The 23,301-nt window shown below is 39.6% G+C and overlaps 3 protein-coding genes across 3 annotated transcripts; 1 reads left to right on the top strand and 2 right to left on the bottom strand.

Annotated features, from left to right (window-relative positions):
* Window positions 1-4,446: 4,446 nt before the first annotated feature.
* LOC133322881 (lipase 3-like) lies at window positions 4,447-5,827 on the top strand. The gene is made up of 3 exons (XM_061531835.1): window positions 4,447-4,587; window positions 4,634-5,368; window positions 5,441-5,827. Exons 1-3 carry the CDS (start codon window positions 4,447-4,449, stop codon window positions 5,825-5,827), a joined length of 1,263 nt encoding a protein of 420 aa, XP_061387819.1.
* Window positions 5,828-8,307: 2,480 nt separating this feature from the next.
* On the bottom strand, window positions 8,308-9,678 carry LOC133322880 (lipase 3-like). The gene is made up of 3 exons (XM_061531834.1): window positions 9,550-9,678; window positions 8,756-9,481; window positions 8,308-8,694 (listed from the first exon to the last, which is right to left on the bottom strand). The coding sequence occupies exons 1-3, from the start codon at window positions 9,676-9,678 to the stop codon at window positions 8,308-8,310; spliced, it is 1,242 nt and encodes a 413-aa protein (XP_061387818.1).
* Window positions 9,679-12,554: 2,876 nt separating this feature from the next.
* LOC133322879 (lipase 3-like) lies at window positions 12,555-19,742 on the bottom strand. The gene is made up of 3 exons (XM_061531831.1): window positions 19,614-19,742; window positions 18,830-19,555; window positions 12,555-12,941 (listed from the first exon to the last, which is right to left on the bottom strand). Exons 1-3 carry the CDS (start codon window positions 19,740-19,742, stop codon window positions 12,555-12,557), a joined length of 1,242 nt encoding a protein of 413 aa, XP_061387815.1.
* Window positions 19,743-23,301: the final 3,559 nt, after the last annotated feature.

Raw genomic sequence — 23,301 nt, 5'->3', positions numbered from 1 at the left:
TTTCCAATCTGATGTCATTCGTTTTATTTATGGCGGTGCCAAGGTATATAAAATCTTTGACTACCTCGAAGCTGTAGTTCTCAAGTTTCACAGGTGGTCCGAGTCTACTGGACGTGTTGCGCGTCAGCTTGGTCTTCTCGCCGTTTACTGCCAGAACCAGACTCCTTCTCAATTTGTTCAAAGGTGGCTGCTACCGCTCTCAATATTCCACCCATTTCTGTCCACTTTTGCCTCTCGTATGACCTTTTCCAGCAGGATATTAAAATGGTCACACGACAGACTGTAACCTTGTCTGAATCCTCGTTCGGTATGAAAGGGCTCCGAGAGGTCCTTTCCGACTTTGACTGCTGATCTTGTGCCTGTTAAAGTTATCCTGCATAGCCGAATTCATTTTGCAGGAATGCGAAACGCAGACATGGCTTTATACACCCCTGAACGGATAGGGCTGTCGAAAGCGGCTTTATAGTCGACGAATAGGTGGAATGTGTCGATGTGTTTTTCGTGGGTTTTTTTCCAGGATTTGGCGCAGAGTGAAAATCTGCAAAATCCGCAAATGGTGGATGTGGCAGGTCTGAAGTCACATTGGTATGGTCCAATAATGTCATTGACCATTGGCTTCAGTCGTTCACACAGTACGCTGGATACCACATTATATGCCATGGGAAGGAGACTTATTCCTCTATAGTTGGCACATATCGTCTTGTCTCCTGTTTTTGTGCACGGGACACAGGATGCTGAGGTTGCAATCATTGGGCATGCATTATTCTAGCCAAATTGTACTAATCAGCTGGTGCATGGTCCTTACCAGCATCTGACCACCAGTCTTGAATAGTTCGGCTTGTAACCCATCGGCTTCTGCTGCTTTTTTGTTCTTCAGCCGATTGATTGCTATTCTGACTTCATCTTGGCTCGGTGGTATACACTCCATACCGTCATCTATTATTCGTTCTGGGTTATCCTCTTCACCGCTACTATTTGATACCAGAAGTTTTTCAAAATGCTCCTTCCAGATCCTCAACACACTGTCTGTATCTGTCACCAAGTTTCCTTCTTCATCTCTACAGGAGGATGCGCCTGCACCAAAGACTTCGGTTTGGTGTTTTACCAGTTGTTAGAGTTTTCGGACTTCATTCTGGCTCATGTACGTCTCGAGTTGCTCATGCTCATGTTTTTCTTGCTCTTTCTTCTTTTTTCTGAAAATACGTTTCCCCTCTCTCCTTTTCTCCTGATAGTTCTCCATTACATTACGTGTTGCTACTGTCCGCAAGGTTGTCCTATACGCTGCGTTTTTCATATCAGTAGCATTATGACACTCCTGATCGTACCACGGTTTTCTTGATGGTGGTCTTTGGTACCCAAGTGTTGTAGAGAGTGGACAATTCTCTGCTATTGTGCTTCTATATTGTTATCGGGACAAGGGGTGCTTTCATCAATCAGTTGGGTAAGTTGAGCGAAGTAGGCTTCTGCTATCTGTTGTGTTTGCAGCTTTTCGACGTCAAATTTCCGTGTTACATTAGATCGCACCTTTGCTGCTACATTAAGACGGGTTCGTACCTTGGCTGCCACAAGGTAATGGTTCGAATCGATATTCGTTCCCCGGATCGATCGGACGTCTAGAACACTGGATGAATGCCTTCCGTCTATCACAACATGATCAATTTGATTTCTCGTTGTTCGATCGGCAGAAATCCAAGTGGCCTTGTGTATATCGAGATACTTGAATCTGGTGCTGCTAACTACCATGTTTTTTGCCGTTGTCTGATGTTTCTTTATGGAGGCTGAGCCATCATAATTATGACATTATATTCCGATTGCTATGACATTAAAACAAAGAAAATTATGATACCCTGCGATGCACTGCACAGCAGTTTTCAGACATGACATCATTGCACAGGATGCAGGTGTGCCGCATAACAAATGTTATTGTTTTTTATTTGATTTTTGAAATTTAGGGTAAATTTGATTATACTGTCAATATTATTGGTTGAACTATTTATTGTGCAGTCGATCCAGAGATTATGATAAGATTAAAGTAAAAAAAAATATTTGTTTGAATTTTTCTGGATGGAGAGACTGATTTTAATTTATATGTGGTTGTAGAGTTTAAAGGTTAGACATACATATTTTTAAAAATCCACGCTTTTGGAAGACCCTATAAAAGTATTAACCAGTAAGGAACGTAGTAAAGTCGGACTGGGCAGACTATATGATACCCTTCACCACTTTGTTTATATTGCGCATATGTATCCTTACATTTGCATGTCAATGTTCCCTCGAAGGAACATACGCATGTTTTTTTGCACCCTATGATAAATTTAATTTCATTCGGGCAGATGTAGAGTCGTCTGCGTACCATGGGACAAATTTATGGAAAACGTGTTATAGCAAAATCTATACACGTTATTCGGTACTGATACAAATTTTATTTCAATCAGACATCAGACGAAATACATATGGAAGCTATGGCTGCATCTGCACCAATTTCAACAAAACGCAATAACGTCATTCAAGTCCCAATTTGGAGCGCCATTTATGTAAAATCGAAGGAATATATATGAATATGTGGGATCTACATAGAAATCTGAACCGATCTAAAACTTACCACACATCATTCTCGACACAATTTAGTACGCTATGACAAATTTCGTGCAAATCCAAGGATATATAGGGACTTTGGTCCACCATTTATATAAAATCGGACGAAGATATATATGGGAGCTATATCTAAACCTGAACCGATTTTTACGAAATTTAGCACACATCGTTCTAGACATAATTCAGTACGCTATGCCAAATTTCGTGCAAATCGAAGGATATATAGGGACTTTGGTGCGCTTTTTACCTAAAATCGGACGAAAATATATATGGGAGCTATATCTAAATCTGAACCGATTTTCACGAAATTTTACACACATTTTTCTAGACTTAATTCTGCGCTCTATGCCAAATTTCGTGCAAATCGAAGGACATATAGGGACTTTGGTGCACTATTTACCTAAAATCGGACGAAAATATATATGAGAGCTATATCTAAATCTGAACCGATTTTCAGGAAACTTAACACACATCATTCTAGAACAAATTCAGTACCCTATGCCAAATTTCGTGCAAATCGAAAGATATATAGGGACTTTGGTACACCATATACATTAAATCGGACGAAAATATATATGGGAGCTATATCTAATTCTGGACCGATTATCAGGAAACATAACACACATCTTTCTAGACCTAATTTTGTACGCTGTGCCAAATTTCGTCCAAATCGAAAGATATATAGGGGCTTTGGTGACCGTTTACATTAAATCGGACGAAAATATTTATGGGTGCTATATCTAAAGCTGAATCGATTTTCAGGAAACATAACACACATCATTCTATACCTAATTCATTACGCTGTGCCAAATTTCGTGCAAATCCAAGGATATATAGGGACTTTGGTCCACCATTTATATAAAATCGGACGAAGATATATATGGGAGCTATATCTAAACCTGAACCGATTTTCACGAAATTTAGCACACATCGTTCTAGACTTAATTCAGTACGCTATGCCTAATTTCGTGCAAATCGAAGGATATATAGGGACTTTGGTGCACTATTTACCTAAAATCGGACGAAAATATATATGAGAGCTATATCTAAATCTGAATCGATTTTTCACGAAATTTTACACACATCGTTCTAGATTTAATTCAGTACGCTATGCCAAATTTCGTGTAAATCGAAGGATATATAGGGACTCTGCTGCACTATTTACCTAAAATCGGACGAAAATATATATGGGAGCTATATTTAAATCTGAACCGATTTTTCCCAATTTCAATAGGGTTCGTCCTTGGGCCGAATAAGTGACCTGTGCCAAATTTCATCCAATTCGGATTATAAATGCGACCTGTACTTTGTTTACAATTTAACAAACGGACGGACATGCATAAATCGACATAAAAAGTGATTATATGCATATATAGGGACTTTGGTGCACAAATGAACCATGTGTATATCTCGTTTCCTTTTGCCTGTTACAAACATATGCACAAAGACATAATACCCTGTACCACAGTGTGGTGAAGGCCTTAAAAAATACAGGACTTGGATGTTCTTTGAAAAAAAAATTCTATAAAAAATGCAGGACTTGGATGTTCTCTGAAAAAAAAATCTATAAAAAAATCCAGGACCCATACAAATTTATTTTCCGAACAATAACTCCCCTGCATTGGACTGCAATCTCAATCAATCGTTAAAATTTTAATCTTATCATATCGCATGGATCAAGAGGACAGTAGAGCTACCTAGATTATTCAAAGTAGTTGCCAATAATTGATAAAAATTATATTTTTAAATTTAGATACAAAAACAACAGAAAAATGATTTTGAAAATCGTTATTTATTGAAATTTATTTATTCAAAATTTACAAAGATCAGTCTGTGAAAAACTCGAGCAGAATGAGGACCTACCTGTGGATTGCATTGCTGCTAGCAATAGCCGGTACTACTTGGGCTCAGCCCCCTCTGGAATTAATTAGATATTTACAAAATCCTGAACCACAAATTACGCTAAGGCCCAAGATTACTACGGTATGGATGGTAAAGGATTTTTAAAATTGAAAATAATTTCTAATTTTTTATTTAACTTATCCAGGCCGATCGCATTGCCTCCCATGGCTATCCCGTGGAAACGCATGAAGTGACCACCGAGGATGGTTATGTCGTTACCCTCTTCCGTATACCCTATTCCCATAAGCTGCAAAATCAAAACGAATATCGACCCATTGTTCTGATACAACACGGGCTGTTTAGCTGTTCGGATGCCTGGATGAGTGTGGGACCCAATGATGGTATTGGTTTCAATTTAGCCGATGCCGGCTATGATGTTTGGTTCGGCAATGCTCGTGGCAATACCTACAGTCGTAAGCATATTTCCCGATCCACAAATCATCCCTATTTTTGGCGTTTTAGTTGGCATGAAATTGCCAATTATGATATTACTGCCATGATTGATTATGCCTTGGCCACTAATGGTCAGGGTCAAAAGGCCATACATTATGTGGGTCATTCACAGGGTACCACGGTGTTCTTTGCTTTGATGTCATCGCAACCGGAATATAATGCCAAAATTAAGACGGCTCATATGTTGGCCCCTGTGGCCTTTATGAGTAACATGTCCGATAAGTTGGTCAGGACATTGGCTCCCTATTTCGGTCATCACAATACCTATTCCGCATTCTTTGATAATCAGGAGTTTGTACCACATAATGATTTGTTTTCGAAATTGCTCTACAATGCCTGTGCTCCACACTCGAAGTTGCATGGCTTGTGTACTAGTATAGCCTATATGGTTGAGGGCCCCGAGAACAATGTTAATATGGTGGGTGCGGATTTTTTTTTAAACAAGATTCTCCAAAGTTATTAAATAAAATATTTTTGTTATTTTTTCCAGACTGCTTTGCCAATTATGATAGAAAGCCATCCGGCTGGGGCCTCCACCAACCAAATTTGCCATTATATGCAGGAACAACAATCCGGTTGTTTCTGTTTGTATGACCATGGTCCAAAGAAGAATATGGAGCTGTATGGCCAGGATACACCTCCAGATTATCCATTGGAGAAAATCACCTCTGAGGTCCATTTGTGGTATAGTGACAATGATTCTATGGCTGCCGTTGAAGATGTTGAACGTTTGGCAGCCAAGCTGCCCAATCGTATTATGCATCATATGGAGGATCCGACATGGGCTCATGGTGATTTCGCCCTGCATAAGAGAGTTAAGGCGGAGATTAATGATCCCATTTTGGAAATTATGAATAAATATGAAAAGAATATGTAAATAAATTCCAAAGGAGAAAGTTCGACAAAGGATCTGCAAAAATATTCTTTAAAAATCCACGCCTCTAAGTCAGATAGTTCTTGAAAAAATATTCTTTAAAAATCGGCACGTATATCTCTACTAGTCCCCCAAAAATATTATTTGAAAAATCCCAGCACTGATAGTCCTCCAAAAATACTAATTAAAACACGATTGGAAATCCGATTTGCCACAATTTGTATATGTATATATGTTGGAATTTTAATATTTACCCCTTCCCAATCGGCGATTTCTTAACCCCATCGAAGGCAACAACAATTTCAGCCACACGCTCACATCTTGTAAAGCAAGCTAATTGATGGATTATTATGTTGACCGAACAGGGGGGCTATCATCCAACTTAAAAATCAAATATTTGGGGCTAATCTAATCTCAACGAGTATTTGAATTGGTCAACGGATACGATTTTGTGAAATTAGCTGATAATGCTAAAAATACTGAATTCAAGCACAACAAACAAATTGTTGTTGTTAAGACAAGTATTTAGTTGGCTATCGAAATTTGCAATCGGAACAAGGCGTGGGTTTGGTCAGCTAGGTATTAACAGCTGTTCGGAGATAACGAATGTTTGTATTTGAAAATATTTTTAAAACCTGACTATATTTATTTTTTAAAAATCCACGTCTTGTTCCAGCTATGAAAAATTATTTTTAAAAAATCCACGCCTTGTTCCAGCCTTGAAAAACAATTTTTAAAAAATCCAAGCCTTGTTCCAGCCCTGAAAAACAATTTTTAAAAAATCCACGCCTTGTTCCAGCCCTGAAAAACAATTTTTAAAAAATCCACGCCTTGTTCCAGCCTTGAAAAACTATTTTTAAAAAATCAACGCCTTGTTCCAGCCTTGAAAAACAATTTTTAAAAAATCCACGCCTTGTTCCAGCCTTGAAAAACAATTTTAAAAAAATCTACGCCTTGTTCCAGCCCTGAAAAACAATTTTTAAAAAATCCCCGCCTTGTTCCAGCCTTGAAAACCAATTTAAAAAAAATCCACGCCTTGTTCCAGCCCTGAAAAACAATTTTTAAAAAATCCACGCCTTGTTCCAGCTATGAAAAATTATTTTTAAAAAATCCACGCCTTGTTCCAGCCTTGAAAAACAATTTTTAAAAAATCCAAGCCTTGTTCCAGCCCTGAAAAACAATTTTTAAAAAATCCACGCCTTGTTCCAGCCCTGAAAAACAATTTTTAAAAAATCCACGCCTTGTTCCAGCCTTGAAAAACTATTTTTAAAAAATCAACGCCTTGTTCCAGCCTTGAAAAACAATTTTTAAAAAATCCACGCCTTGTTCCAGCCTTGAAAGACAATTTTAAAAAAAATCCACGCCTTGTTCCAGCCTTGAAAAACAATTTTTAAAAAATCCACGCCTTGTTCCAGCCTTGAAAAACAATTTTTCAAAAATCCACGCCTTGTTCCAGCCTTGAAAAACTATTTTTAAAAAATCCACGCCTTGTTCCAGCCTTGAAAAACTATTTTTAAAAAAATCAACGCCTTGTTCCAGCCTTGAAAAACTATTTTTAAAAAATCCACGCCTTGTTCCAGCCTTGAAAAACTATTTTTAAAAAATCCACGCCTTGTTCCAGCCTTGAAAAACTATTTTTAAAAAATCCACGCCTTGTTCCAGCCTTGAAAAACTATTTTTAAAAAATCCACGCCTTGTTCCAGCCTTGAAAAACTATTTTTAAAAAATCCACGCCTTGTTCCAGCCTTGAAAAACTATTTTTAAAAAATCCACGCCTTGTTCCAGCCTTGAAAAACTATTTTTAAAAAATCCACGCCTTGTTCCAGCCTTGAAAAACTATTTTTAAAAAATCCACGCCTTGTTCCAGCCTTGAAAAACTATTTTTAAAAAATCCACGCCTTGTTCCAGCCTTGAAAAACAATTTTTAAAAAATCCACGCCTTGTTCCAGCCTTGAAAAACAACTTTTAAAAAATCCACGCCTTGTACCAGCCTTGAAAAATAATTTTTAAAGAATCCACGCCTTGTTCCAGCCTTGAAAAACTATTGTAAAAAAATCCACGCCTTTTTTCAGCCTTAAAAAACAACTTTTAAAAAATCCACGCCTTGTTCCAGCCTTGAAAAAGAATTTTTAAAAAAATCCACGCCTTGTTCCAGCCTTGAAAAACTTTTTTTAAAAAATCTACGCCTTGTTCCAGCCCTGAAAAACTATTTTTTTTAAATCCACGCCTTGTACCAGCCTTAAAAACTATTTTTTTTAAATCCACGCCTTGTACCAGCCTTAAAAATCCACGCCTTGTTCCAGTCTTGAAAAATATTCTTTAAAAAATCTACGCCTTTTTCCAGTCTTGAAAAACTATTTTTAAAAAATCCACGCCTTGTTCCAGCCTTCTATTCTAGGTCTCGAAAATATTCTTTTACAAATTTCATGCCTTAGTCTTTGAAAAATATATATTTATAAAAAATTACTCTCCGCCTTCTTTCATCACATTTTTTCCTCGTATTTATTCATAATATCGATAATCGGTTCATTGATATATTTCTTAACCTCTATGTGACCGGTAAAATCACCATGAGACCATGTGGGATCCTCCATGTGATGTAGTATCCTATTGGGCAATATGTCCGCCAAACGTTCAACATCTTCCACGGCAACCGAGTCATCATTATCACTATACCACAGATGAAGTTCCGATGTGATTTTGTCCAGGGGATAATCCAGCGGTGTGGCTTGGCCATACAATTTGAGATTCTTGGAGGGGCCATAATCATACATACAGAAGCAACCGGATTGCTGTTCTTGCATATAATGTAAAATTTGATTGGTAGAACAGCCGGCCGGATGGGTCTCCGCCAGAATTGTTAAGCTGGTCTGAATAGGTATTACAAAAATTAATATTTAACATCTGCTATCAATTACGTTCGCAACTTACCAAATTGGTATTCGATTCAGGACCCTCAACCATATAGGCTATGCTACTACACAACTTATGGGTCTTCGATTGGGGAGCACAGGCATTGTAGCCCAACTTGGTGAATAATTCATTATATGGTACAAATTCTTGATCACTGAAAAATCCCGAATAACCATTATGATGCCCTAGGTAGGGAGCCAGTGTCCTGACCAACTTATCGGACATATTACTCATAAAGGCAACGGGGGCCAACATATGAGCCGTCTTAATTTTCTCATTATATTCAGGACGTGTAGACATCAATGTAAAGAACACCGTGGTACCCTGTGAATGTCCGATATAATGTATGGCCTTCTGGCCCTGACCATTTGTGGCCAAGGCATAATCAATCATGGCCGCAATATCATAATGGCCAATTTCATGCCAACTAAAACGCCAAAAGTAGGGATGATTTGTGGAACGTGAAACATGTCTTCGATTATAGGTATTGCCACGGGCATTACCGAACCAAACATCATAACCGGCATCGACTAAATTAAAACCAATACCATCATTGGGACCATTTAACATCCAACCGTCGGAACTGCTAAACAGGCCGTGTTGTATCAGTACAATGGGGCGATACTCGTTTTGATTTTGCAATTTATGGGAATAGGGTATACGGAAGAAGGTTATAATATAACCATCTTCGGTAGTGACTTCGTGGGTTTCAGCCGGATAACCATGTTGGGCAATGCGATCAGCCTACATTTTTTTCAGAAAAATAAATTTTAGAAAATTAACCTCGCTTAAAATTCTCCATTCTGACTTACCGTTGTTAGTTTCGGTTTCAATGTCAACTGGGGTTCGGGATTTTGAAAGTATCTTAAAATATCCACTGTCGGTTGACAGCTAACAGCTGTCACTGATACCAGCAATACCAACCACAAATAGGTCCTCATATTGCAAAATTCCAATAGCAACTAAATGGTCTATTTTTGTACACCACTTTTTGGTTTGTTATGTTCGGAATATTTCTAACTTCGGAATTATCAGCTAATATCGATAATCAGCTAATCGTGGCAATTGAACACTTTAAATAATCGTGTAGATTAGTATTTGGCGAAACATTTGGTTTTCAAGTTTAGATAACCCCCTGTTCGGCTAAGTGTGAATTCAATGGACCCATAAATCTTGTTGTTTACTAGGTGTCAGATCGAATTCGATGGGGGTAAATCATGAAATATTGTTGTCCCCCCTGGACAGGGTTGTCAAATTCAGAAAATGCCAGAAACCGAATGTCTGCCTACCGTCTAAAATAATGGTGGTTTAGTATTCCGTCGTCGTAGTGACAATATTGTCGATAAAAAGGGTGCCGGTTCTCTTTATGAGGGGAGAGAATTGGGGATCTAACTTCTAATATTCCGGAATCGATTTCAAATATTGTTTATGTAAATTCAAGGGATGCTTTGTTTCCTTTATCTTACAACATGTCATGGTCAATGCCCCGGTATTATATTCCTTTGTAGGAGAAAAAATCCTAGAAGTAACCTGCAAGAATTACCTAAGGGTATTATCTGCATCATAGGTATTATCTTGTGGATCTGGCACATTGATGTTTTTTATCTTTACAGTCTTCGAAAACCATGCGTAGAAAGGGTCTCTATGCAATCGTAATGTATGAACAAATGAAGTTGCAGTGAGTAGAGTTGGATCGATCCGGTCCGGATCCAGTTCAATGTAATTGTTCCGTAAAAGGAAGATCGGTACTAGGTTCGGCTGTTTCCTTTATATTTTCGTTCATCTTGTTCCTAGTTCATGTATTTCTTTCCGGACGATTAAACTAAAGGAATGATCTAGTTCCTTATGCGGTGCAAAACGAAAAAGAACGAACCGCATAAGAAACGAGATATTCCAGAATTTAAATATCTACTAAATGCCGTGTAAAATGAAGAATTACCTTACCTAATGGCATAACATGGAGTCTACAAATGCATGAACCAATGAACTAGTAGCGAGGAGATAGGTCAGGTCAAGTCAGGCGATATAGGTCAGGCAACGTAGCTAGGGGGACGTAAGATCCTTGGGTATCTGCTTTGTCTGCTCTGCTCTGAATATTTTTGACCCGATATGTATAATATGAACTTGGAAGGCATGCGATTCCAACAGGACGGCGCCACAATCATACATACTTACTTAGCTGGTTTGTTACAGAACGGTTGTTCCATAAGCCGAGCTTAAAAAAAGATTTCCAAGCGCGTCGGTCTTGTGCGCAAGTCCACCAATTTGGAAGACCACGTTCCAAGATGTTGCTTTCTACTTGGTTTTCCATCTAATTCATGGCCTTCCCCTTCTACGGGAACCATCAGTAGGCTCATTTTTATATGCCTTTTGAGCTGGGGCATTTTCATTCATCCCCACAACATGGCCTAGCCACCGTAGTCGCTGCAGCTCAATACGACTGTCTACGTCGATGTCCGCGTATAAATTGTAAACCTCGTGGTTCATTCGACGCCGATATTCACCGTCGACGCAGATCGGCCCGTAGATTTTTCGGAGAATTTTTCTCTCAAACACCCCAAGAGCTGCCTCATCTGCTTGCGCAAGTACCCATGCCTCTGATCCATATAATAGCACGGGTAGTATCAGCGTCTTGTAAAGTGTGAGTTTGGTCTGGCGGTAGTTGGCCTTGTTTCTAAACTGCTTACTTAGACCATAGTAGCATCTGTTGGCCATCACAATCCTTCTCCGAATTTCAAAACTGATGTCATTCGTTTTATTTATGGCGGTACCAAGGTATATAAAGTCTTTAACTACCTCGAAGCTGTAGTTCTTAAGTTCCACAGTTGGTCCGAGTCTACTGGACGTCTTGAGCGTTGATACCATCAGCTTGGTCTTCTCGCCGTTTACTGCCAGACCCACTTTGGCAGACTCCTTTTCCATTTGTTCAAAGGTGGCTGTTACCGCTCGAAATGTTCGACCCATTATATTGATGTCATCGGCGTAGGCGAGTAACATGTGTTGTTTGGTGTACAGAGTACCATTTCTGTTCACCTTTGCGTCTCGTATGACCTTTTCCAGTAGGATGTTAAAAAGATCACACGACAAACTGTCACCTTGTCTGAATCCTCGTTCGGTATTGATGGACTCCGATAGGTCCTTTCCGACTTTAACTGCTGATCTTGTGCCACTTAAAGTTATCCTGCATAGCCGTATTATTTTGCAGGAATGCCGAACGCAGACATGGCTTTAAACACCTCTGAACGGATAGGGCTGTCGAATGCGGCTTTATAGTCGATTTAAGGTAAATGGTGCACCAAAGCCCCTACACATCTTTCGATTTGCAAGAAATTTGGCATAGGGTACTGAATTGGCTCCAGAATGATATGTGCTAAGTTTCGAAAAAATCGGTTCAGATTTAGATATAGCTCCCGTATATAGTTTTGGCCGATTTTATGTAAATGCTGCACCAATGTTCCTATATATCTTTCGACATGCGCGAAATTTTGCATGGTGTACTCAATTGAGTCTAGAATGACGTGTGCCAAATTTCGAGAAAATCTGGACGGTCTTATATGTATAGCACCGATATATATTTTCGTCCGATTTAAGGTAAATGGGGCACCATAGTCCCCATATATCTTTCGATTTGCACGAAATTTGGCATAGAATACTGAATAAGGTCCAGAATGATTTGTGTTAAGTTTCGTGAAAATAGGTTCAGATATTTATATATTTTATTATATTATATATAAATATTATATATTTTCTCCCGATTTTAAAATCGGTTCAGATTTCGATATAAATTTATTTTTTTACTCTCAAAATTTCCACATATCTACAATTTCTCTTCAAATTTATTTATTATCTCAATAATCGGTTCATTAATTAAATGCTTAACATCGATGTGTGTTATGTAGTCACTGTGCGACCATGTTGGATCGGTAATATGATGCATAACTTTGTTCGGCAGCATAGCAGCCAGTAATTCTACATCTTCGACGGCAACAGCAGGATCAGTATCACAATACCATAAATGAATATTGGCAGTAATTTGTTCGACCGGATAATCTGGAGGTGTCTCTTGACCATATTCCTTTAGATTTTTAGTTTTACCATAATCATAGTGACAGAAACACCCCGATTGTTGTTCTTGCATGGTGTGTAACATTTGATTTGTTGAAAGTCCCGCTGGATGGGTTTCAGCCATGATGGTTAAGGCGGTCTGGAAAAGAAGGGCGGAAAATTGGGTTGTTTTTAGAAATATAAATATATATTAAAAAAAAACATAAGCTGAAATTTTCGTTGGGCGCCATTCATAACTTGACGATTTTCTTCAATATCCTAGTAATGATGTTTAATAGATGATCCTTATTTTTATATTGGCATTATAAAAACACAACAAAGTGCTCAATATATATCCTCAGGGTGTTGTCAGTCTCCTATCAGTTCCCTGCTAACTGATTTCCCCCTATTCGTGGTTGGACATAATACTCTGATTCAAAAAAGGCTTACCACTCACCTTTAGGATTTTATATCCACTTTGTTATTGGTGAAGAACAATCTCGACCTAAACATCAAATCGGAAAGCGAGAGAAATACTGGCGACACCTCAATGCCAGGTGAGTGAAGAAGTAGACAAGATGGTAGAAGAAGTGAGCAAGGATATTGCCAATGTGAAGACTAAAATAAACTATCAGGGCTCTAAGGTTGAAATGAGGGTTAGGTCATATGTCTTACTAGCCTAATGATTGAAGAGCCAGACAAGGTGGTAGACGAAGTGAAGATTGTCATGGTCAAACATAGTCATAGATAGATATTTGATACCCAAACTTTGGACCCAATTGGTCCGAAGCGAAAAATATGATTCTCGCCGAAAGAGCAGTCATATGCTCCTATAAGTTTCTTGGCGACACCTCAAGTTTACTGGCGACACCTCAATGCCAGGTGCGTGAAGAAGTAGACAAGATGGTAGAAGAAGTGAGCAAGGATATTGCCAATGTGAAGACTAAAATAAACTATCAGGGCTCTAAGGTTGAAATTAGACAGTATACCTTAACCTACCCTCCACTTCCTCGAAGGAAGAGGCATATGCTATGAGGGTTAGGTCATATGATTGAAGATCCAGACAAGGTGGTAGACGAAGTGAAGATTGTCATGGTCAAACATAGACATAGATAGATATTTGGGACCCAAACTTTGGATCCAATTGGTCGGAAGCGACGAATATGATTCTCGCCGAAAGAGCAGTCATATGCTCCTATAAGTTTTTTGTTATATGTTACGAGGAGCAAGCCGCGTCGACCCCAAATCAATCGAAAAAGAAATACCCTAGTTCGTAAGTATAGCAATATTGACATAAGCGCCTCGGGAAGGCCTATGAGTGTGTGTCTGAAAATATAGTGGAAGAAGTGAGCAAAGACATTGCTCACGACTAAAAATAAGTAGGTATCTGGGGCTCAAAGGCGAAAATTGGCCAGGATGAACCGGAAAATTGGAAACGCAGAATAGACAGATGATCGACAGATGATTAACATTCCCTCCTCTTCTTTGGAAGCTGCGAAGAGAATTAGGCGTACGGAAGAGCAGACACATCATAAACCTTGAAGAAGAAAACTAACTGTTCGTCATCTGTCTTGGAATGCCGGATGAGTGAAGAGGCAAACAATAGGTTTGAATCACTCATGATTAAAAAATTAGCTTTTTGGGGCCAAAACCGCCTAGGGAAAGCCTATGAGTGTAAGTGAAACGTTGGTGGAAGAAGTGAGCAAAGACATTGTCGAACTCACGACTAAAAATAAGCCGGTATATTGGGCTAAAAGGCGAAAATTGGCAAGAATGAAACGGAAAAATGGAAACGCAGAATAGACGGATAAGGATAATTTTGACATTCCCTGCAATTCTTCGGAAGTTGCGAAGAGAATTAGGCGTACGGAAGAGCACACACATCATAAACCTCGAAGAAGAAAACTAACTGTTCGTCATCTGTCTTGGAATGCCGGATTAGTGAAGAGGCAAACAATAGGTTTGAATCGCTCATGATTAAAACAAAATTAGCTTTTTGGGGCCAAAACCGAAAAATTTGTAACGCACAATATATATTCATCTACTTCCTCGCAAGCGGCAAAGATGATTAGGTTTCAGTAAGTGCAGACAAATACTAATAGGGAAATGAAGAAAATATCAGGGCCCAAAGACGAATATTGGCCCGGATGAACTGTATAACCCGAAACGCCTTTCCCCGGATTTCTCTCATATCGCAGGCTTAGCAGACAAATGCTGAGTCTACGAAAAATAAAATGAGTTTCTCGTCATATGCTCCGAAGAGCTTCGAAGATCCATCGAAACAGATCGACAAAGCTAGCTCTAATGTAATGTACAGCCACGGAATTTTCCGTACATTTGGGGAATCTTTACCGAAAGATTCGGACTTCGAGAAATAAGATGATGACAGTAAACACTAGTTAGGAGCCGAAATCGGTCTTTAAGACAAGATCTACTACGGAATGATCGACGATAATAGTGCTTACGGTATACGAGGTTTATAATGAGGTCAATGAGTCGGTTAATAAGAAAATCATTGTAAATCAGTAAGGAAAGTAGTAAAGTCGGACGGGTCCGACTATATGATACCCTTCACCACTATGGGTATATTAAACAGGACTATTAACATGAAATTGGATGAAATAAAATATGTGATATTTATCGAAATGTGAATCGACTTAGGTCTATCCATAAACATGTCATTCGATTGTTACAATGGAACAAAAGTATGTAAATCGACTTCAAACAAATATAAATAGGTCATCTGTTGGGCTATGTCTGTTCTTCTAGAAAACGCAACTACGTAATTCTATACTCAATTTTGTACGTTGTGCAAAATTTGATGTCAATCTGACTAACATGAGGAGTTTGATGTCCAATTTACTTGAAATCGGGCGAAAATATATATGGAAGCTCTATCCAAATATTAAGCGATTTCAAACAAACTTGTCACAGCTTAGGTTATACCAATTTCAGAAAGTTTTGTTCCTATCAGCCTGTTGGTTCCTTGGTGCGTCAATTACTTAAAATCAATCTATAATAAAAAGGAGCTATATCTAAATCTGGACCGATTTTCTCGAAACTTGGCAGACATCACTCTAGGCTCAATTCAGTACGTTATGCCAAATTTCGTGCAAATCGAAGGATATATAGGGACTTTGGTGCACCATTTACATAAAATCGGACGAAACTATATATGGGAGCTATATCTAAATCAGGACCGATTTTCTCGAAACTTGGCTGACATCACTCTAGGCTCAATTCAGTACGTTATGCCAAATTTTGTGCAAATCGAAGGATACATAGGGACTTTGGTGCACCATTTACATAAAATCGGAAGAAACTATATATGAGAGCTATATCTAAATCAGGACCGATTTTTACGAAACTTGGCAGACATCATTTTAGGCTCATTTCAGTACGTTGTGCCAAATTTCGTGCAAATCGAAGGATATATGGGGACTTTGGTGCACCATTTACATAAAATCAGACGAAACTATATATGGAAGCTATATCTAAATTTTGACCGATTTTCACGAAACTTGGTAGACATCATTCTAGGCTCAATTCAGTACGTTAAGCCAAATTTCGTGCAAATCGAAAGATATATAGGGACTTTGGGGCACAATTTACACGAAATCGGACGAAACTATATATGGGAGCTATATCTAAATCTAGACCGATTTTCACGAAACTTGGTAGACGTCATTCTAGGCTCAATTCAGTACGTTATGCCAAATTTCGTGCAAATCGAAATATATATAGGGACTTTGGGGCACCATTTACATGAAATCGGACGCAACTATATATGGGAGCTATATCTAAATCTGGACCGATTTTCACGAAACTTGGCAGACATCATTCTAGGCTCAATTCAGTACGTTATGCCAAATTTCGTGCAAATCGAAGGATATATAGGGACTTTGGGGCACCATTTACATGAAATCGGACGAAACTATATATGGGAGCTATATCTAAATCTGGACCGATTTTCTCGAAACTTGGCAGACATCAATCTAGGCTCAGTTCGGTACCCTAAGGACTTTGGGGCACCATTTACATGAAATCGGACGAAACTATATATGGGAGCTATATCTAAATCTGGACCGATTTTCACGAAACTTGGCAGACATCATTCTAGACCTAAATGATTAGGCTGTACCAAATTTCGTGCAAATCGGAAGATATATAGGGACCGTTTACATTAAATCGGTTAAATATATATATGGGAGCTATATCTAAATCTGAACCGATTTTTCCCAATTTCAATAGGGTTCGTCCTTGGGCCGAATAAGTGACCTATGCCAAATTTCATCCAATTCGGATCATAAATGCGACCTGTACTTTGTTTACAATTTAACATGGACAGACAGACGGACAGACGGACGGACGGACATGCATAAATCGACTTAGAAAGTGATTCTATGTATATTCTCAAAAGGAACCATGGGTCTATCTCGATTATTTTTGCCTGTTACAAACATATGCACAAAGACATAATACCCTGTACCTGAATTTCCCGGCCTGTATAAAATAACAAACAGTTGTAAGGACTTCTCAACGGAGTATTCGGCATTCGAGGACTATAAGTGTTCAATGCCAATTACAAAATCAGTTTCTAGGGAACCTTTTTAGATCCAGCAAGTTGGGACTTCAGGGGGCTATCAGATGGACATTGCTCAGCTACAAAAAGCAATTGTCTTTACAAGAGGATGGTGCAGTGAGTTGACAAAACAAGATATCTCCGGTTACAAACAACTTGGCTTGGGAAGAAGCCTATTCCGATGATAACCCAGGTATACGCGGGGTTAATCAAGCCTTCCGCACTCCAGAGGGCTATCAGATGGACATTGCTCACATACAAAAAGCTACTGTCTTTACAAGAAGATGGTGCAGCGAGTTGACAAAACAAGGTATCTTCGGTTACAAACAACTTTACTTAGGAAGAAGCCTATTAGGATGATAACCCAGGTATACGCGGGGTTAATCGAGTCTTCCGGCCTTGAAATCTTCTGTAATGTTTGCAAATCCTAACAAGAATTCGGTTATTCTGCACGAAAGACTTTGCGGTAAAGAGCCGGTAGCTATTACGAAGGTCGCAGGAAGAACTATACAGACAAACTTTGCTACGTAGTATTCGAAGGAAGGGAGACTTAGACAAGTCTTTCGGTTTTGAAGTCAGGGATTCCTAACAGAAGTATCTGGGCTGTACGAGACAACCCGCGTCAAACCCCATTCAAATAAGACTGTGTGTCAGAATACGAGTGTAGCCTCTGTATCTTCAGTGTAAATTGTGGGAATCCGAAGCAATGGTAAGGAGCAGTCATCTTACGCAAAGCTAGCCGGTGGAGCACAGGCAAGCCGTGATACGCAGATCTATAAAGAGGTCAAAGACGAGATCAATTCCAAAATTTGTATCATCTGCTGCAAAGAGGAGACCATAAAGATCAATGAAGCCTCGCCTTTAAGACTGCTAGTGACGAAGAGAGATATCTTCCATAAGACCTGATCAACATCAAAATCCGGGATCATCAGCTTCAATAAGGTTACCATATGAATCTACTCAGCCTCGCCTTAGAGGAGGACAATGTAATGGACTATCTTGAAGATAGAATCCGAAGCAAAGCTAAGGAGCAATCATCTTACGCAAAGCTAGCCGGGGGAGCACAGGCAAGCCGTGGTACGCAGATTTATAAAAAGGTCAAAGACGAGATAAATTCCAAAACTTGGATCATCTGCTGCACCGTATAGATCACTGAAGCCCCGCCTTTAAGATTGCTAGTGACGAAGAGAGATATCTTCCATAAGACTTGATCAATATCAAAATCCGGGATCATCAGCTTCAATAAGGTTACCATATGAATCTACTCAGCCTTGAAGATAGACATTCTATAGATACAGATATACAGAGGTTGAGACACACAAGATGAGAATGAAGGTAGGCTTAGACCAGTCTGACCAACACCTATGTTTCTAATGCTGTATTTTGCAAACTTCAACCTTAGCTAAGGTCAGTGTTGCCAAGTTGGGCGCCATTGTAAACATTGAATATGTAATTCCATAACTTACCCTGTTGGCATTCGATTCCGATCCCTCAAACATATACGCCACAGCACTACACAGTCCATGCAGCTTTGAATTCGGCTGGCAGGCATTATAACCCAATTTAGTAAACAGATCATTGTGTGGTAAAAATTCCTGATCACTAAACAAGGCAGTAACAATATTTTGATGCCCAAGCACCGGAGCCATACGCGTCAACATTTTATCCGACATATTACTGACATAGGCAATGGGTGCCATTGTATGAGCCAATTTAATCTTGGCATTATATTCTGGACGTGTGGATGTGAGCACAAAAAATGCCGATGTGCCCTGAGAATGAGCCACAAAATGCACTGATCTTTGTCCTTGACCATTTGTGGCCAAGGCATAATCGATTTGCGCCGCAACATCATAATAACCAATTTCATGCCAACTAAAACGCCAAAAATAGGGATGTTGAGGAGAGCGGGAAATGTGTTTACGACCATAGGTATTGCCACGTGAATTTAGGAGCCAAACTTCATAACCAGCATCCACTAAATTGAAAGACAGCGCATCATTGGGTCCATTTAATATCCAAAAATCGGAACTACAAAAAAGGCCATGCAATAGCAACACAATGGGACGGTAGGCATTCTGGTTTTGCAATTTATGAGAATAGGGCATGCGAAACGCGGTAATAATATAGCCATCTTCGGTAACAATATCATGGGATTCCACTGCGTAGCCATGGGCGGCAATGCGATCGGCCTATGTGAAAAGAAAATCATTGAGATCAAAATACATTCGCTGAATTGTTTGTACCAACCGTATTTAACTTGGGTTTCAGCGACAATTTCGGTTCGGAATCTATGAAATATTTCAATAGCTCAGATGGCCGTGGAACTGCAGCTGCTGCCACGGCTATTACTAGAACAAATAAAAGGCACGTCTTCATTGTGTCGACGTACGTTGCGAACTAAGGTTAAGAGGGCTATTCTGAAAAATATTTATTGCATTGCAGAAATGTGATAATTTTTGTTCTACGTGAAAATATTACAATCCGGCAGTGATTAGATATTGCATTTGCTATATTTAAATATTTTTGTGTTTGAATGCGTGGAATGTATAGAACACAAAAAATAAGAACTGAAATCTCGGTCAGAGTCGATTGTCTTGAACTATACCCTACCTTAATTTAAACACTCAAAATAAATTAAATTCTATAATTATCATGTTGGGCGCCACTTGGTACGGTAATGTCTTTCTCTACAGCGACACATCATTCCAGTGTCTTCGATCTTTGCGAAAGATTTCAAGACTGAAAGACTTGTCTGATTCTGCCATCGCTTTCCTTCTTGTGGAAGGCTTTTCAGATCGTTTGGAAGCGGCGAAGTGGATTAGGTCACATAAATAGCAGTCATATGCTAAACCTACGAAGAAGAAAATAAGTTTCTTGCCACCTGTTACAAGGAACATGCCTCGCCGAACCCTAATCAATCCACAGAGGGCAAATAGTATAAAGAAAACGAGCGTAGTCTATATTTCATAAAGTCGGAAATTCTAATAGGAATACCCTAGTCGATAAGGGAAAGCAAGACCGACATAACCGCCTTGGGAAGAGTGTGAGTCTGAAAACATGGCGGAAGAAGTGAGTGAGTGTGCCGAGCTCACTCTAAAAATAAACAGGTATGTGCAGGGCACTAAGGCGAACAATGGCCAGGATAAACTGGGGAATCAGAAACGCCCAATCCTCTTACGACTACGGAATGTCTTTCTTGCAGCCAACGAATCTGGAGCTATAGGACCTCTCTTTGGAAAAAAAATGTATCCAGGATTTTGTTATTGATCGGATGCCTTTTTGGCAAGGTGATGGCTTCTTATGAATGTTTTCGGATATCTTCTTCCGTACAGTCCGAGAATTCTAAAATCGTCAATGTATTCCTGAACTCAGAGCCCTTTATATTTTTCTTTGAATTGGGGTCGACGCGGATTGCCATTCTTAACATATGGCTAGATTCGCCTTTGCGCCTCAGGTAGCTGCACTTTTTTGTTGTAAGCTTGGCAATATTGTCTTCCACATTGTCTACTCTTTACTCATCCGGTATTTTAAGACAGATGACGCAGGTTTATTACTTGTCTCTACTTCCGGCAGCCTAAGCCTCTTCGTCGCTTCTACATAAGTTCATTAGGCATACAATCTTCCGAGAATTCATTCGACGATATTCACCGTCGACCCAGATCGGCCTATAGATCTTCCGGAGATTTTTTCTTTCAAAACCTGCACGAGCTGGACTGGAGAGGTGGCCTTGCTTTTGAGTTGCTTACTCAGACCATAGTAACATCTGTTGGCCAACACTATTCTCCTCCGGATTTTAAAGCTGATGTTATTAGTTTTGTATGGCGGTACCAAGGTATATAAATTCGTTTACTACCTCGAAGCAGTTCCACGGTTGGTCCGAGTATACTGGACGTCTTGTGTGTTGATACCATTAGCTTGGTCTTTTCGCTATTTACTGCCTGTCCCACTTTGGCAGATTCCTTCTCAATTTGTTTAAAGTTGCCTGTTACCGCTCGCAATGTTCGACCCATTACATCGATGTCGTCGGCACATGCGAGTAACATCTGTTGTTTGGTGTACAGAGTGTCATTTCTCTACACATTTGACCTTTTCCAGCAGGATGTTAAAAATGTCACACGACAAACTGTCACCTTGTCTTAATCCTCGTTCGGTATTGAAAGGCTCCGAGAGATCCTTTCCGACTTTAACTGCTGACCTTGTGCCAGTTAAAGTTATAGTGCATAACCGTATTAATTTTGCAGGAATACCGAATGCAGTCGAATGTGGCTTTATAGTCGATGGGTCTTTTCCAGGATCTGGCTCAGAGAGAAGATCTGGTCAATGGTGGATTTCCCAAGCCTGAAACCGCATTGGTATGGTCCAATAATGTCATTGACCATTAATTTCAGTCGTTCACACAGCACGCTGGATATGCGATGGGAGGAAGACTAACTCCTCTACAGTTGACACATATCGTCTTGTCTCCTTTTTTGTGCACGGGACACATTATGCTGAGGTTCCAATCATTGGACATGCATTCCTCTAGCCATATTGTACTAATCAGCTGGTGCATGCTCCTGACCAGCATCTGATCACCGGTCTTGAATAGTTCGGCTGGCAATCCATCGGCACCTGCTGCTTTATTGTTCTTCAGCCGACTAATTTCTACTCTAGTTACCAACTAAATCTAAATCGGTTCAGATTTAGATTTAAGTGGTATACACTCTATACCTCAATCTCTTGTTGGTTCTGAGGCATATTCTTCACCGCTACTATTTGATACCAGAAGCTTTTCCAAGTGCTCCTTCCAGATATTCAACACGTTATCTGTATCTGTCACCAGGTTTCCTTCTTCATCTCTACAGGAGGATGTGCCTGCACCAAAACCTTCGGTTCGGTATTTTACTCGTTGGTAAAATTTCCGGACTTCATTCTGTCTTCTGTACATCTCGATTTGCTCACTCTCACGTTTTTCTTGTTCTTTCTTCTTTTTTCCGAAAATAGGTTTCTCCTCCCTCTTTTTCTCTCGATAATCATCCATCGCGTTACGTGTTGCTACTGTCTCCAGGGTTGTCCTATACGCTGCGTTTCCAACCTCAGTAGCATTACGACACTCCTGCTCGTAATACGGATTTCTTGATGGTGGTATTTGGTACCCAAGTGTTACTTCTGCTGCGGTTTGTAGGTAGTGGGCAATTCTTTCCCATTGTGCTTCTATATTCATATCGGGACAAGAAGTGCTTTCGTTAAGCAGGTGGGTAAGTTGAGCGGAGTAGGCATCTGCTACCTGTTGAGTTTGCAGTTTTTCGACGTCGAGTTTTCGTGTTTTGTGTTAGATCGCCGCAACGTAATAGTCCGAATCGATATTCGCTTCTCGTATCGACCTGAAGTCTAAAAAACTGGATGAATGCCTTACGTCTATCACAAAAGGATCAATTTGATTTCTCGTTGCTTGATCAAGAGATATCCAGGTGACCTTGTGTATATCGAAATGCCTGAATCTGGTGATGCTTACTACCATTTTTTGCAGCCACAAAGTCAATCAAGCTCATGCTGTTGTCGGATGTTTCTTCATGGAGGCTGAATTTTCCGGCGGTGGGGCAAAAATATGTTCCTTTCCGATTTTTGAATTAAAATTTCCTAGCACAATTGTCATGGCCAGTGCAGCGGTGATATGATGTTTTAGGCTATCGTAAAAAATGCATTTGCTCTGTTCATCTATGTCATCCGTCGGAGCATGTGCGCAAATGATACTGATGTAGAAGAACTCCACTTTTATACGGATTATAGCAATTCGCCCATTGCAGTAAATCTGGAGACGAGGTCTTATGATCCCCTATTAACCATAATTCCGCAGCCAAATTCATGTCTCGTTTCATGGCAGCTATAATACAGGGCGTAATCATCTGATTTACTACGCCAGACGCTTTCCATCGAATTTCCTGTAACGCAATAT

This window comes from Musca vetustissima, unplaced genomic scaffold (genome assembly GCF_032173495.1).
Source record: "Musca vetustissima isolate MV318-11 ecotype Yass unplaced genomic scaffold, APGP_CSIRO_Mvet_v1 utg90781, whole genome shotgun sequence".
NCBI lineage: Eukaryota > Metazoa > Arthropoda > Insecta > Diptera > Muscidae > Musca > Musca vetustissima.
The sequence above is the reverse complement of the archived record's forward strand: the minus strand, read 5'-3'. Positions and strand labels throughout refer to the sequence as shown.

What these genes read in the sequence shown, in the direction of transcription:
- LOC133322881 (XM_061531835.1), top strand. Translation starts at nt 4,447, where the DNA reads ATGAGGACCTACCTGTGGATTGCATTGCTGCTAGCAATAGCCGGTACT. An exon ending in AGATTACTACGGTATGGATG is followed by an intron (nt 4,588 to 4,633) that starts GTAAAGGATTTT and finishes TTTTTTATTTAA; the next exon opens with CTTATCCAGGCCGATCGCAT. An exon ending in CCGAGAACAATGTTAATATG is followed by an intron (nt 5,369 to 5,440) that starts GTGGGTGCGGAT and finishes TATTTTTTCCAG; the next exon opens with ACTGCTTTGCCAATTATGAT.
- LOC133322880 (XM_061531834.1), bottom strand. Translation starts at nt 9,678, where the DNA reads ATGAGGACCTATTTGTGGTTGGTATTGCTGGTATCAGTGACAGCTGTT. An exon ending in TGAAACCGAAACTAACAACG is followed by an intron (nt 9,482 to 9,549) that starts GTAAGTCAGAAT and finishes AAAAAAATGTAG; the next exon opens with GCTGATCGCATTGCCCAACA. An exon ending in CTGAATCGAATACCAATTTG is followed by an intron (nt 8,695 to 8,755) that starts GTAAGTTGCGAA and finishes ATACCTATTCAG; the next exon opens with ACCAGCTTAACAATTCTGGC.
- LOC133322879 (XM_061531831.1), bottom strand. Translation starts at nt 19,742, where the DNA reads ATGAAGACGTGCCTTTTATTTGTTCTAGTAATAGCCGTGGCAGCAGCT. An exon ending in TGAAACCCAAGTTAAATACG is followed by an intron (nt 19,556 to 19,613) that starts GTTGGTACAAAC and finishes CTTTTCACATAG; the next exon opens with GCCGATCGCATTGCCGCCCA. An exon ending in CGGAATCGAATGCCAACAGG is followed by an intron (nt 12,942 to 18,829) that starts GTAAGTTATGGA and finishes CTTCTTTTCCAG; the next exon opens with ACCGCCTTAACCATCATGGC.